The following is a 10,992-nucleotide window of genomic DNA, read 5'->3' on the forward strand; positions in this document are numbered from 1 at the left end:
TATATATATATGCTAAAGAATTGTATTATGGTACACGTCGATGATCTCTTTCGTCCTCCAATAAAAACGTTGTGGGCGGCCTTTTTAACTTTTGTTTCTTCACCGCCTTATAGATTGTTAGCTCTATCTTCTCATCTGAAACGTGCTGCTGTTACTTTTGGCTGGATTTTGGTCCAATTAAAACAAGCGGCATATTTTTGGTCCAATTAAATTAATCGGTGGTACAGCCATATATTGAAGGTAAGGAGGTGTCAATGGTCGTCATTTTGTAAGCCGTTTAACTATTTTCCTCACATCGTCAGTTGTATTGCCAACCCCCATGGACCAAAGTAAGGTTTCTCAATTGTGTGTTTATAGTATATGTTTGGGGACCATCATCTTCAAAGACGTCGTCTTTCTTCTTCGACGTGTCTTATCCCTAATACTTCTATGTGTTTCACTTGATTTCTTCTGTATAGTTTCCTGGAATGTATTTATCTTACTTTTTAAAGTTCATTTTTGTGGTTTGTGGTTGTTATTTGTTACAGGTACCAGAGATAATTTCTAGGTTTCAGAAAAAACGGGTTCAAATTGAAAGGCTTAAAGATTTATGAATGCTCCAAACATCTAGCACGTATTTTTATTCCCTACGAGTTTTAGGGCTATTAATACACTAATCTCAATTTTCCGTTAATAATGGTTTTATATGAACATTAAATTCGATCCTTCTTCCTCCTCTCTTTCCCTTCTTCTATACAAGCAGGTGGTTACTCTCATTAAAATTTACAGCGCGGATTATTCCAAAAAAATGTTGCCTCTCTCTTGTTTTCATTATGTTTTAACAAGATCAAAAAATCTCATTTCATTTGTTAATGGATTTCAAGGTGCAATATGGGGTTGGTTGATCAGTGGGGATTGCAGTGTATGATATTTGATCCAAATGCCAATTCCTTGGGTAATTTTCATTTTCTATTTTATGAATTTCATTGCTATATTAGAAGACAAAAAATGTCAATTGGATTCTAAAGTTATGCCCTGTCTTAGGATTTTGACTTCGAAAAACAGAAGGAATGCATTTACCGTACATAATATACATATTTCAGAGATAAGCCTTCTTCTTCAAGCATCTATACCAGTTACATCGTGTTTACAGATGGTCCTTCTTTTGGACGATTTTATGTACATTTCTACCCTCTGTCATTGTTTTTGATGGATTCGTTAATGTTTTTTTTCACATAATTAATTGTTTTTTTATGCACACGAGATGTTTGGTTAAATGCTTGAGCCAAAATACATATTAGTATAATAAGTAAGTTTGTTCAGTCTTCTACATCTTCAAATTTGCTAGCTAAGAATCGTATTTAACACATACAAACTTTTCTTTCTATGATTATTTTTATTTCCTTGAATGCCACGTTCCTTTTCAAAAGCAAAAATCAAACTCCTGAGAAATAATTATGTTTTGCCTTTTCCAACAAAAGACGATTCTACACTAGATATGGTAAGGTTTCATCCTGCTATTTTTGAAAAGTAGGTAATAATTATGTTTTGAAGATGTTGTATATATATATATATTGTTTTCTTTTTCAGTTTAAGGTTCTTAAGGCAATAGGAGTCGCTGATTTTTTTTTTTCAGTTTTCCGGGTATTTCATCTGTAGTTTTTGATTTGTTCGAATAATTTGGTTTGATATGGTATTATGGATATAAATGGCCGGTATTAAACTACAAATGAATTAGTGCTTCTTTATGAATCATTTAGATAAAATGCTCGACTTCTTTGAGTCAAACTGGGCATTCTTTGCTGTTTTTGGTGATTTTCTTTTTCACTTGCATTTGATTTGCATGCATCTCCGATTATTTAAAGTGCATGTTGATTATTTAAAGTATGAACAATGTACTTCGGATATCCTTGTGTCCCGGCTACGGTGTAATGATATTCTTTCCAATGGTAAATGCTCAAAAATCTTTATGTATGTATTTCACGTATAAATGAAATAAAGTCAATACTATTATTATATCAGAAATAGAAAAATCATACGTTTTCACTATATTTATTTCTTCACTCATTTGTCGATATAATGACACTAATTGTTTGTGTCGTAGTTTGTTTTGACAATAGCAGACTAGATGTTGAGAGCCTCATCAACTCTCAAAAATAGAATGGAGTGGAAGAAACGAGAAAGCTTCCTATTATTTATGTTCTATATAAGTTATTTGTAAGAAATCTATCGGATCTTAGAAAACTGTCGAACAAGATCGCCCTTTGATATCAATACACCACACTAATCCCAAGTACTTGGACAGTTACATTGTTTTATAGTTTTGTTTCTCATCCAAATTATCGACATGTTATGAAGAAAAAACCTCAATGTACAAACGTACAAAAGAGCTACGTACTTTATTTTGAACAAAAAATATCTGCTATTTTTAACTCAAAACAATATACATATCTTACCAAATCTTTAGTTATTAAAAAACTTGGTTTGTAACTCGATTCTTTATATAACGGACAATATACTTATTTAATATATGTACGGTCCAAAAAAAAGATTTATTAAAATTGATGTACTTTATTTTGAACAAAAAATATCACTTATTTTTAACTCAAAACAATATACATATCTTACCAAATATTTAGTTATTAAAAAACTTGGTTTGTAATTCGGTTCTTTATATAACGGACAATATACTTATTTAATGTATGTACGGTCCAAAATAAAAGATTTATTAAAAGTGATTACATATGTATTACACATCTTACCAAACAAAAAGTTTATTTGTTAACCTAATTAGGTGTGAGATCCGTATATTATACGGGTTGATTAAAACAAAATGTTAATATAAATGAGATCCGTATATTATACGGGTTGATTAAAACAAAATGTTAATATAAATGATTAAATTGAAAATTTATTTGAATTTTGAAATTTAAGATAACTGAAAATTATGAGAAAAAAACATGCAAAAAATAAATAAAGTAAAATTATGTGTTTAGTTATCAAATTTGTATCCTAACGGGTAATTATAACAAAATGCTAAACACAAAGGTTTAAATTGTAAATTTATTTGAAATTGAAATTAAAATTTAGAATTTGAAATTTGAAATTAATAGTCACTATGGTAGGTTTAATTTATGGAAGTTATATTAATGATATATTGGAAATAAAAAAATGAAGTAAATGACAAGTGGAAAATAAATATATATCTCAAAATAATGACAAAATGACAAGTGGTCAATTGAATGAGAGAATGACATGTGGCAAAATCATTCTTATTTACTATGGTAGATACAATGGCAACGTAGGTTTTTAACCAAAAGACATTAATACAATGTACTTTTTTACCAACAAATGTAAACATATTTTTTTAACCTAAAAGACTAAAATAGGAATGAACATTTGGACTGGGGAACCGGCCGTAACCGGTACTGAAACCGGAACCGGATAGAACCGATCGGCCGGGACTAGGACAATATTCTCGTGGATTTTTGGAACCGGAAACTTGTAGGAACCGGAATTGGTAGAACCGACAAATACCAAAACCGTAACTAAAATATTTCTCAAAATATGTTGCTATTTCTTAAAGATTGGTTCCAACATTGAAGACCCGAAAAGAACCCACGGTCCGGTTCGATTCCTATTTTCCACCAAAATCAGTTCCCGGGCCGGTTCCAATGCTCAACTAAAATATTGGTGACCTACTTTTGTTAACCTAAAAAATAGCAATGTACTTTTGTAACCTACAAGTACCAACGTACTTGGTGAAACCAAAACATGAAAACACTTTCTTAAACTCAAAACATGTTTATTTCTAACCTTAAGCATTAAGACAATTTTATTGTTAACCCAAAACCATAAAACACTTTTATTTAAATCCAACACATCAACATACTAATTATCAAAATAAAATTGGTCGCTGAAAAGAATCGAAATTGTATATCAAAATAGATGTGATATAGTCTACTGAAAAACTTAATCCCAAATGATTAAAAGATATAAATCAATCATGATCTGATTACAAAAGAATTACAAAATTGTTGATAATCACAAAAAAACATTAGTTCTTGAAATTTACAGACTCAATAGATAATCTGCACCAGTTCCTTAATGCATTTATCATCAAAATCATTAGGATCAAACAGTTTGAGGATTTACATCCCTTATACTATTACAAATAATAATAAAATAATTTTCATTCAAAAGCTATATTCACATTATAAATTGTGGTTTTCTGGATTCACTTAAAACTAACTTACTGATCATTTCTTTAGGGCCGTGATTATCACGGCCCGAATAAGTTTACTAGTATATATATATATATATATATATATATATATATATATATATATATATATATATATATATATATATATATATATATATAGGAAGAGATGTTAGAATTTTTTATTTTAACTAGAAAATAAGGAAATTGATAAACAAAGACACGATTTTTTTTCAATAATGGTCCCTTTAGTATTCGAAAATTGGCAAGGCAACCACATCTTTAAAATACGCTTTAAATATGGACCCGTTGTTTTCAAAAAGTTGCAACTTTGGCTCCATTTTAACATTTTGTTAGTAAATCTAGGTTAATTATACGTGAAATGAAAATGTTAAAACTTTCTCACCCTTTTGCTCTCTCCTCTTCTCTTCTTATGAACGGTGGATGAAGGTAAGGGTGAGCAAACCCAAACCAAGAAACCGAGAAACCAACTAAAACCGACGAAATCGAAACCAAAGCAAAACCGACGGTTAGGGTTTGGATTTTTTAAAAACCGAAAAACTAGGTGCGATTTCGATTTTTACCCAAAAACCAACCCATCTAACCCGAAAAACCGACCCATATTTAAAACTGACAAACCTCCCCAAGAAATTGACCCATCCAACCCGAGAAACCGACCCATACTTGATTGTATTTTGGTTATAATAAACTATTTTGGGCTTTGGTTGTAGCTTGTAATAGACTATTTGTTGTAAGACTCATGTTTTTTGAAGTATTTATCTTAAATTTGGTGGTTTTTGAAGTATTTAACTTGTTGCTTCATTTATGGAAAATGGGTTAAAACCCAGAACCCGTGAGTGTATGGATTGAATCCAAGAAATCGAAAAACTGCCCAAACTTACCTCAGAACCCAATAAACCAAACCGACCAAAACCGATCCTATTGGGTTCTGAAAACCAGAAACCGACCATTTATGGGTTGGGTTGGGTTTGGGTTCAAAACCGACCCATACGCAACCTTAGATGAAGGTAGTTGTGATGATGGTGGCGACAGTAGCTGAAGGTGGTGGTGGCGGAGTGGCTAAAAGCAATGGTGATGATGGTAGTGGCTGAAAGTGGTGGCGGTTTAAGTTGAAAGTTGTGATGATGGTAATGGAAGTGGTTGAAGATGGTGGTGGTGGTAGTTGTTGGAGGTGGTGGCGATTGTGATTTTTGAAGGGGTTGATGGTTGTGCTTGTGGTGCTAGTTGTGGTAGTGACTGAAGGTGGTGGTGGTGGCGGTGGTTGAATCTGATGGTGGTGGTAGCGGCTGAAGGCGGTGACAGTTTTCGAAGATGGTGTTGGTGCATGTTGAAGGCGATGGTTGAGACAATGATGGTTAAAACAAAATCAACTTGATCCTTTATGAAAAGCATATGGACAAATTTTGAAATTTTAACAATAAAAAATCGGCCATTTAAAAAAATAATGGCAACTAGAGGGAATGTTTAATAAAATGGACAATCTATGCCATTTTTTGAAACTAATGGAGCAGATATGTAGTGTTTCTAAAGTTAGCCTCACCCACCATATGAACCATTTTTTCAAATATGTCAAAAACAAATTAGAACAAATATTTAAAAGGTATATTAATATTATTTCAAAGCCGAGCAAACTCAGTTTTTTTGTGAGCGACAAAAACCACAGCGATTTTAGTCATTTATGTATATATAACCCCACTAAAAAATGGCATTTCTAAATTACTCTATTCGGCAACATTCAATGATACTTTAGAAACATCGATGTGGATGCTCATTGCCACCTAATTTACAATGACAAGATGAACTCTACCAAATCATTCATGGAGTTTCGTGAAGAACCGCCATGGGTAACTGCAACTCTAACCTGTTCTTCAATTTCCATAGCCCTACGCCTCATCTCTTCTCCTTCTTTGCTCATCAAAACTCTCCTGATTGCACTCTCGATCTCCTCTCTCTCCACAACCATTTCCAAACCCATCTTCCAGACATAACTCAAATACCTAGCATTCATCATTTGATCGATACTAAAGGGTTGACACAGCATCGGAACCCCTTCGCATACACTTTCCAAGGTCGAATTCCAACCACAATGGCTCCAAAATCCTCCAACTGCAGAATGTGCCAATACGTCCTTCTGGGGTGCCCACTTTACGATCATACCTCTCACCTTCATCTCGCTTACCATATCCTCCGGTAAAAACTCGATCCAATCACACCCATGAACCGACCCCGGTCGAACCACCCATATGAAGGGCTGGTTACTGTTGGCTATGCCCCATGCCATTTCAGTTGCTATTTTTGCATCTATGGTTGCTAAGCTTCCTAAGCTTACGTAAATTACTGATTTGGGTGATTGTTTATCTAGCCATGGAATGCAGCTGGTATCTTCTTCAAGGAAGCTAGTGGAAGGAGTTGGAGATGTTTTGTGCAACGGGCCGATTGTAAAAATCGGAACTTGGTAGTGATGGCGAATCTGGGTCAGTGTTGACTGTTCAAGACATTCGAGGGTGTTACAAATGAAAGCAGAAGGGGGTATTTTGGGGTTGATCATTGCGATCAAATCAAGGACTTCTTGTATTGGAAGGCCAATAAACGGTAGATCTTTGTATCTGAATGGATGGAACTCTGGAATCATTTCCTGCAAAAAAGAATCTTTAAAGCAGAATTTTAGTACTTAGATTGTTTGTTTATGTGGGTTTTGGATTGCCGATTACCTTGTACAGGAAATCGACCTTCTTGATGGAGCTGCGGGATGATCCAGTAACTAGGAAGGAAGGCTGCACAGCTGCTGCGCAAGATGATGGAGGGTAGACCCAGATCGCCGGCGAGGTTTCCGGCAAAAAACATGAGGCTATCATAGATGATAACGATTGATTCTTTTTCAGATGTTTCCTTTTGTGTATTTATCATCTGAATCAGGTGTTTCTCGAGATGGGGTCTGCAGTTTTCATTGAGAGCTTTCAAGAACTGATTGATGCCGGAAAAGATGCCTGTGCCGGATAAGTTATCCGGCAGAGGGAGGAAGATGAAGTCAGGGTGATTAGAAGGGTCTGGTGGGTTGAGCTCGGAGTGAGCAAAGATTATGGAGAACCCTTTCGATTGAAGGTATGAGCCAAGCTGGAGCATGGGCGTCATGTGGCCTTGAAGTGGACTTGATATCAGCACCAGCTGCCACCGTCTTCCGCCGTGCTCCGCCATATCTCTCTCTCGGAGATTGGATGGCTAATTTCTGTAATGGGTGACAATTGTTTATAGATGTATCTCTACTTTGGTTGTTCCGCTCACAAGGTTTGACTATTTAGTCGTTATGTTGAAAGATGTTTTATAAATATACTATTCTATAGACATTGAGTTTTAATTTTCTTATTTATTAAATTTATAACTTTTATTCTATTTACTTTATAAAACACAACCTATATGTATATTATACACCTATAAAGTTGTTTATACAAAGTACAGACATCATTACATCAAGAAACACCCATTTATTTAAAAGCAAAAAGAGCTTCTTTTATTTACCATTAAAAAAAATTAAAAAAAAAAATAAAGATTTTATTAACATTTTATTTCTAATAAATAACATTGCGTTTTTTACGGGACAACCAATGGATATGAACGTGCTCAATAAGACACACTAAACTATACGCGTCTGTCTCGCAAAATATGGGTGCCAAACTAAATATTCCAAATTTAAGAATTTGAGAATTCTAAGAATTTAAATTTTATGAATCAGAAAGAGGTATACAAAAAGTAAATATATAGAGAGAATAAACAAGAAAGAAGAAACGATCCCCAGGTTCCGTTCGAAGTGCATCCATCTCCAATAAACATGGATATGGACCACCAAGGCGGCGGATCAAAGGGGATGATGGACAACGGACCAATAGGAGGAGTGTCGCCAACAACACCAATGTCAATGGATGGTATGATGGGATTGGATCACGGCATGACACACATGACTTTTTATTGGGGGATGAATGCTTGGATTCTTTTTGAAGGATTTCCTGGAACAAACACAATATTGTATATCTTGTCACTTATTTTGATATTCCTTCTTGCTATGATGATGGAATGGTTGGCTCATTCCAACATGACTCCCACAAAATCCAACCGTATAGCGCGTACAATGATACACGTTATGCATGTTGTGTTCTCATATATGCTAATGTTGGCGGTGATGTCGTTTAATATTGGTGTATTTGTTGTGGCGGTAGCTGGTCATGGTCTTGGGTACTATTTCTTTCATGCAACGAGAAAGGCAATCGATTCAGAGATAACTCCAATGGCCTTTTAGTTCTATGATTGACTAGATTTTGTAAATATATTGTATGTTGTAGTAAGAGGAATTCTCTCTATTCCAAAAGATACCATTTTGATAATATTATTTAACTAAAAATTTAAAGCATAGTTATTTATGTTATTACATAAATCCCATTCCAAAGTGTTATTTTTAATTTTTTATATCATACTACTAAGCTACTAGATATATGATTGATAATTAAAGGTTTCATTTTTTTTTAACCGACAAACCTAATCTACTCCTAAACTAATAACACCTATTTCACCTAGGTCCATATATACTAATATAATTGAATATTGTCTACGTATACTAATATAATTAAAGATTAAGAGCTTTTATTAGTTGATTCACTATTAAAGATTAAGAGCTTTAATTAGTTGATTCACTTGTTTTTTCATGTAATCTATTATGTTTGTTGAATTAAAGATGGGATTGGTTATGAATTGAGAGGATTATGTTTACCCTGTTTATTTATATATATATATATATATATATATATATATATATATATATATATATATATATATATGAAGATGATCAAACCAGAACACTTAAAAGATTGAGAACGCGAGAACAATTGTAGACCAATCATTTTTAGATGGCATAAATAGAATTTTACCATCTAATTAAATTATGATTTCCTAAATTTTAGTGATTATGATGACAATTACCCAAAATATCTTATTTTTTAGATCCTATTCTTTTAATGAACCAATAATTAATAAAATCATGATTTAATTTCTATCTAAAAAAACGTTTTTTTTTTTCATTTCATTTTTCATTTTTATGTTTCATTTTTAGCAATCAAATATCAAGAGAATGAATAATTTATCGGTTTACCTCATTTTTTTTTTTTTAAATATCTTCATAAATAATGATTTATACATTTCATTTTAAAATGAATAAAATTGTAAATTATAAATGAATTAACTCAGATGTATTTATGAATACACTTGTAAAATAATAAATTAATAAAACCCGAAAAAAAGATTATAAAATCAACTAAAATGATACTCATATATGAATAAATAAAACACATTTCTATTCATATAAGAATATAATTATAATAGTAAATGAATAAGTTACAATATATATTTTTTTGATACGGAAACTAGTACTACAATTACAATCATAAATGAATAAAACATCTTTGCGCTCCTTCCGAAATCTATTTGTGTCAGTGTTTCATTTGGTAAATCTCCCACCTCCCACTATATGCATGTTTATTCATTGGATCTACAAAAATGTTAAAGAAACAATTATGTATAATTAAATAGTTATTCACACATAAATACACTGATATCACAAATGAAATTGGGTCGGTTTTGGACCCAACCCCAACCCAACCCATAAATGGTCGGTTTCTGGTTTTCAGAACCCAATATAATCGGTTTCTAATCGGTTCGGTTTCTTGGGTTCTGAGGTCGGCTTGAGCGGTTTTTCGGTTTAACCCATACACTGACGGGTTCTGGGTTTAAACCCATGGGTTTTGGGTTCAAACCCATTTTCCAAAAATAAAGCAAGAAGTTAAATATTTCAAAAAACACCAAATTGAAGTTAATTACTTTAAGAAACATGAGTCTTATAACCAAATAGTCTATTATAAGTTACAACCAAAGCCCCAAATAGTCTATTACAACAAAAACACAAACAAGTATGGGTCGGTTTCTTGGGTTGGATGGATCGGTTTCTTGGGGCGGTTTGTCGGTTTTAAGTATGGGTCGGTTTCTTGGGTTGGATGGGTCGGTTTCTAGGTAAAAACCGAAACCGAACCCGAATTTTTGGTTTCTAGAAAATTCAAACCCTAACCGTTGGTTTTGCTTCGGTTTCGGTTTTTTCGGTTTCGGTTTCGTCGGTTTTTCGGTTTCTTGGTTTGGGTTTGCTCACCCCTACTATTCATAAATAAATACAAAATAAAAATAGTGTAAAAATTATCATTTCTTATTCTTCGTTCTCTGCCAAGAATAACCACCAGGATGGGGTTGTGTTTCTGGTGAAATCAAAAGAGGCAACCGCCTCTTGGCTTTTTCCCCTCACCTGCATTGTCGTGGCTGCTTTCCTTGCTCCTCTCGAACCAGCCTCATGGAGTATTCATTGATGATTAACTGCAAATGAGACATCTGACATTGTATTCATATAAGATTACAAACTGAATATTTATTGATTGATTCATTGATGATTAACTGCAAATGGAAGATGTTAATATAACCAATGGCTTGTGTATTAACTATTAACTATGAAACATAAAGGGTTTGTAACTTGTAACAACTTACTGAGTGTAAAAGAAAAGTACATCGGGTCCAACAATTATCAGATTTGCAAGAAGAACTGCTCATGACACCAATTGCAATTAAATATGTAAACAAGCAGCCAAACAGGATGGATTGATTTCAAAGAGGTCTTCCAAGTTTCATCTTCATACAAGATCCCAATTGGTGAATGAACACAAAATTGAAGCTAATTCCCATTGAGT

The 10,992-nt window shown here is 33.2% G+C and overlaps 1 protein-coding gene, 1 long non-coding RNA gene and 1 pseudogene across 4 annotated transcripts; 2 read left to right on the forward strand and 1 right to left on the reverse strand.

Annotated features, from left to right (window-relative positions):
- The first annotated feature begins 257 nt into the window (after positions 1-257).
- LOC145055227 (uncharacterized) lies at positions 258-2,283 on the forward strand. 3 transcript variants are annotated; one of them, XR_013685110.1, is made up of 4 exons: positions 258-329; positions 528-934; positions 1,024-1,158; positions 2,084-2,283. It is a non-coding gene; the product is annotated as an uncharacterized LOC145055227 (long non-coding RNA). The 3 variants fall into 3 exon arrangements; XR_013685111.1 differs by lacking the exon at positions 2,084-2,283 and having other exon boundaries at positions 528-613; positions 864-934; positions 1,024-1,239; XR_013685109.1 differs by lacking the exon at positions 2,084-2,283 and having other exon boundaries at positions 1,024-1,239.
- A 3,531-nt stretch (positions 2,284-5,814) lies between these two features.
- On the reverse strand, positions 5,815-7,526 carry LOC145055229 (UDP-glycosyltransferase 76H1-like). The gene is made up of 2 exons (XM_079003526.1): positions 6,934-7,526; positions 5,815-6,871 (listed from the first exon to the last, which is right to left on the reverse strand). Exons 1-2 carry the CDS (start codon positions 7,415-7,417, stop codon positions 6,006-6,008), a joined length of 1,350 nt encoding a protein of 449 aa, XP_078859652.1. The 5' UTR covers positions 7,418-7,526; the 3' UTR covers positions 5,815-6,005.
- Positions 7,527-8,048: 522 nt separating this feature from the next.
- LOC145050994 (copper transporter 6 pseudogene) lies at positions 8,049-8,513 on the forward strand (annotated as a pseudogene).
- The last annotated feature ends 2,479 nt before the right edge of the window (positions 8,514-10,992 follow it).

This window comes from Lactuca serriola, chromosome 5 (genome assembly GCF_051521515.1).
Source record: "Lactuca serriola cultivar US96UC23 chromosome 5, Lser_US96UC23_V15, whole genome shotgun sequence".
Taxonomy (NCBI): Eukaryota; Viridiplantae; Streptophyta; class Magnoliopsida; order Asterales; family Asteraceae; genus Lactuca; species Lactuca serriola.

Bases quoted from the DNA above. Each gene is read 5' to 3' on its own strand.
- LOC145055229 (XM_079003526.1), bottom strand. From the start codon at position 7,417: ATGGCGGAGCACGGCGGAAGACGGTGGCAGCTGGTGCTGATATCAAGT. The intron at 6,872-6,933 runs GTAATCGGCAAT...TCTGCTTTAAAG, and splicing joins AGGTCGATTTCCTGTACAAG to ATTCTTTTTTGCAGGAAATG.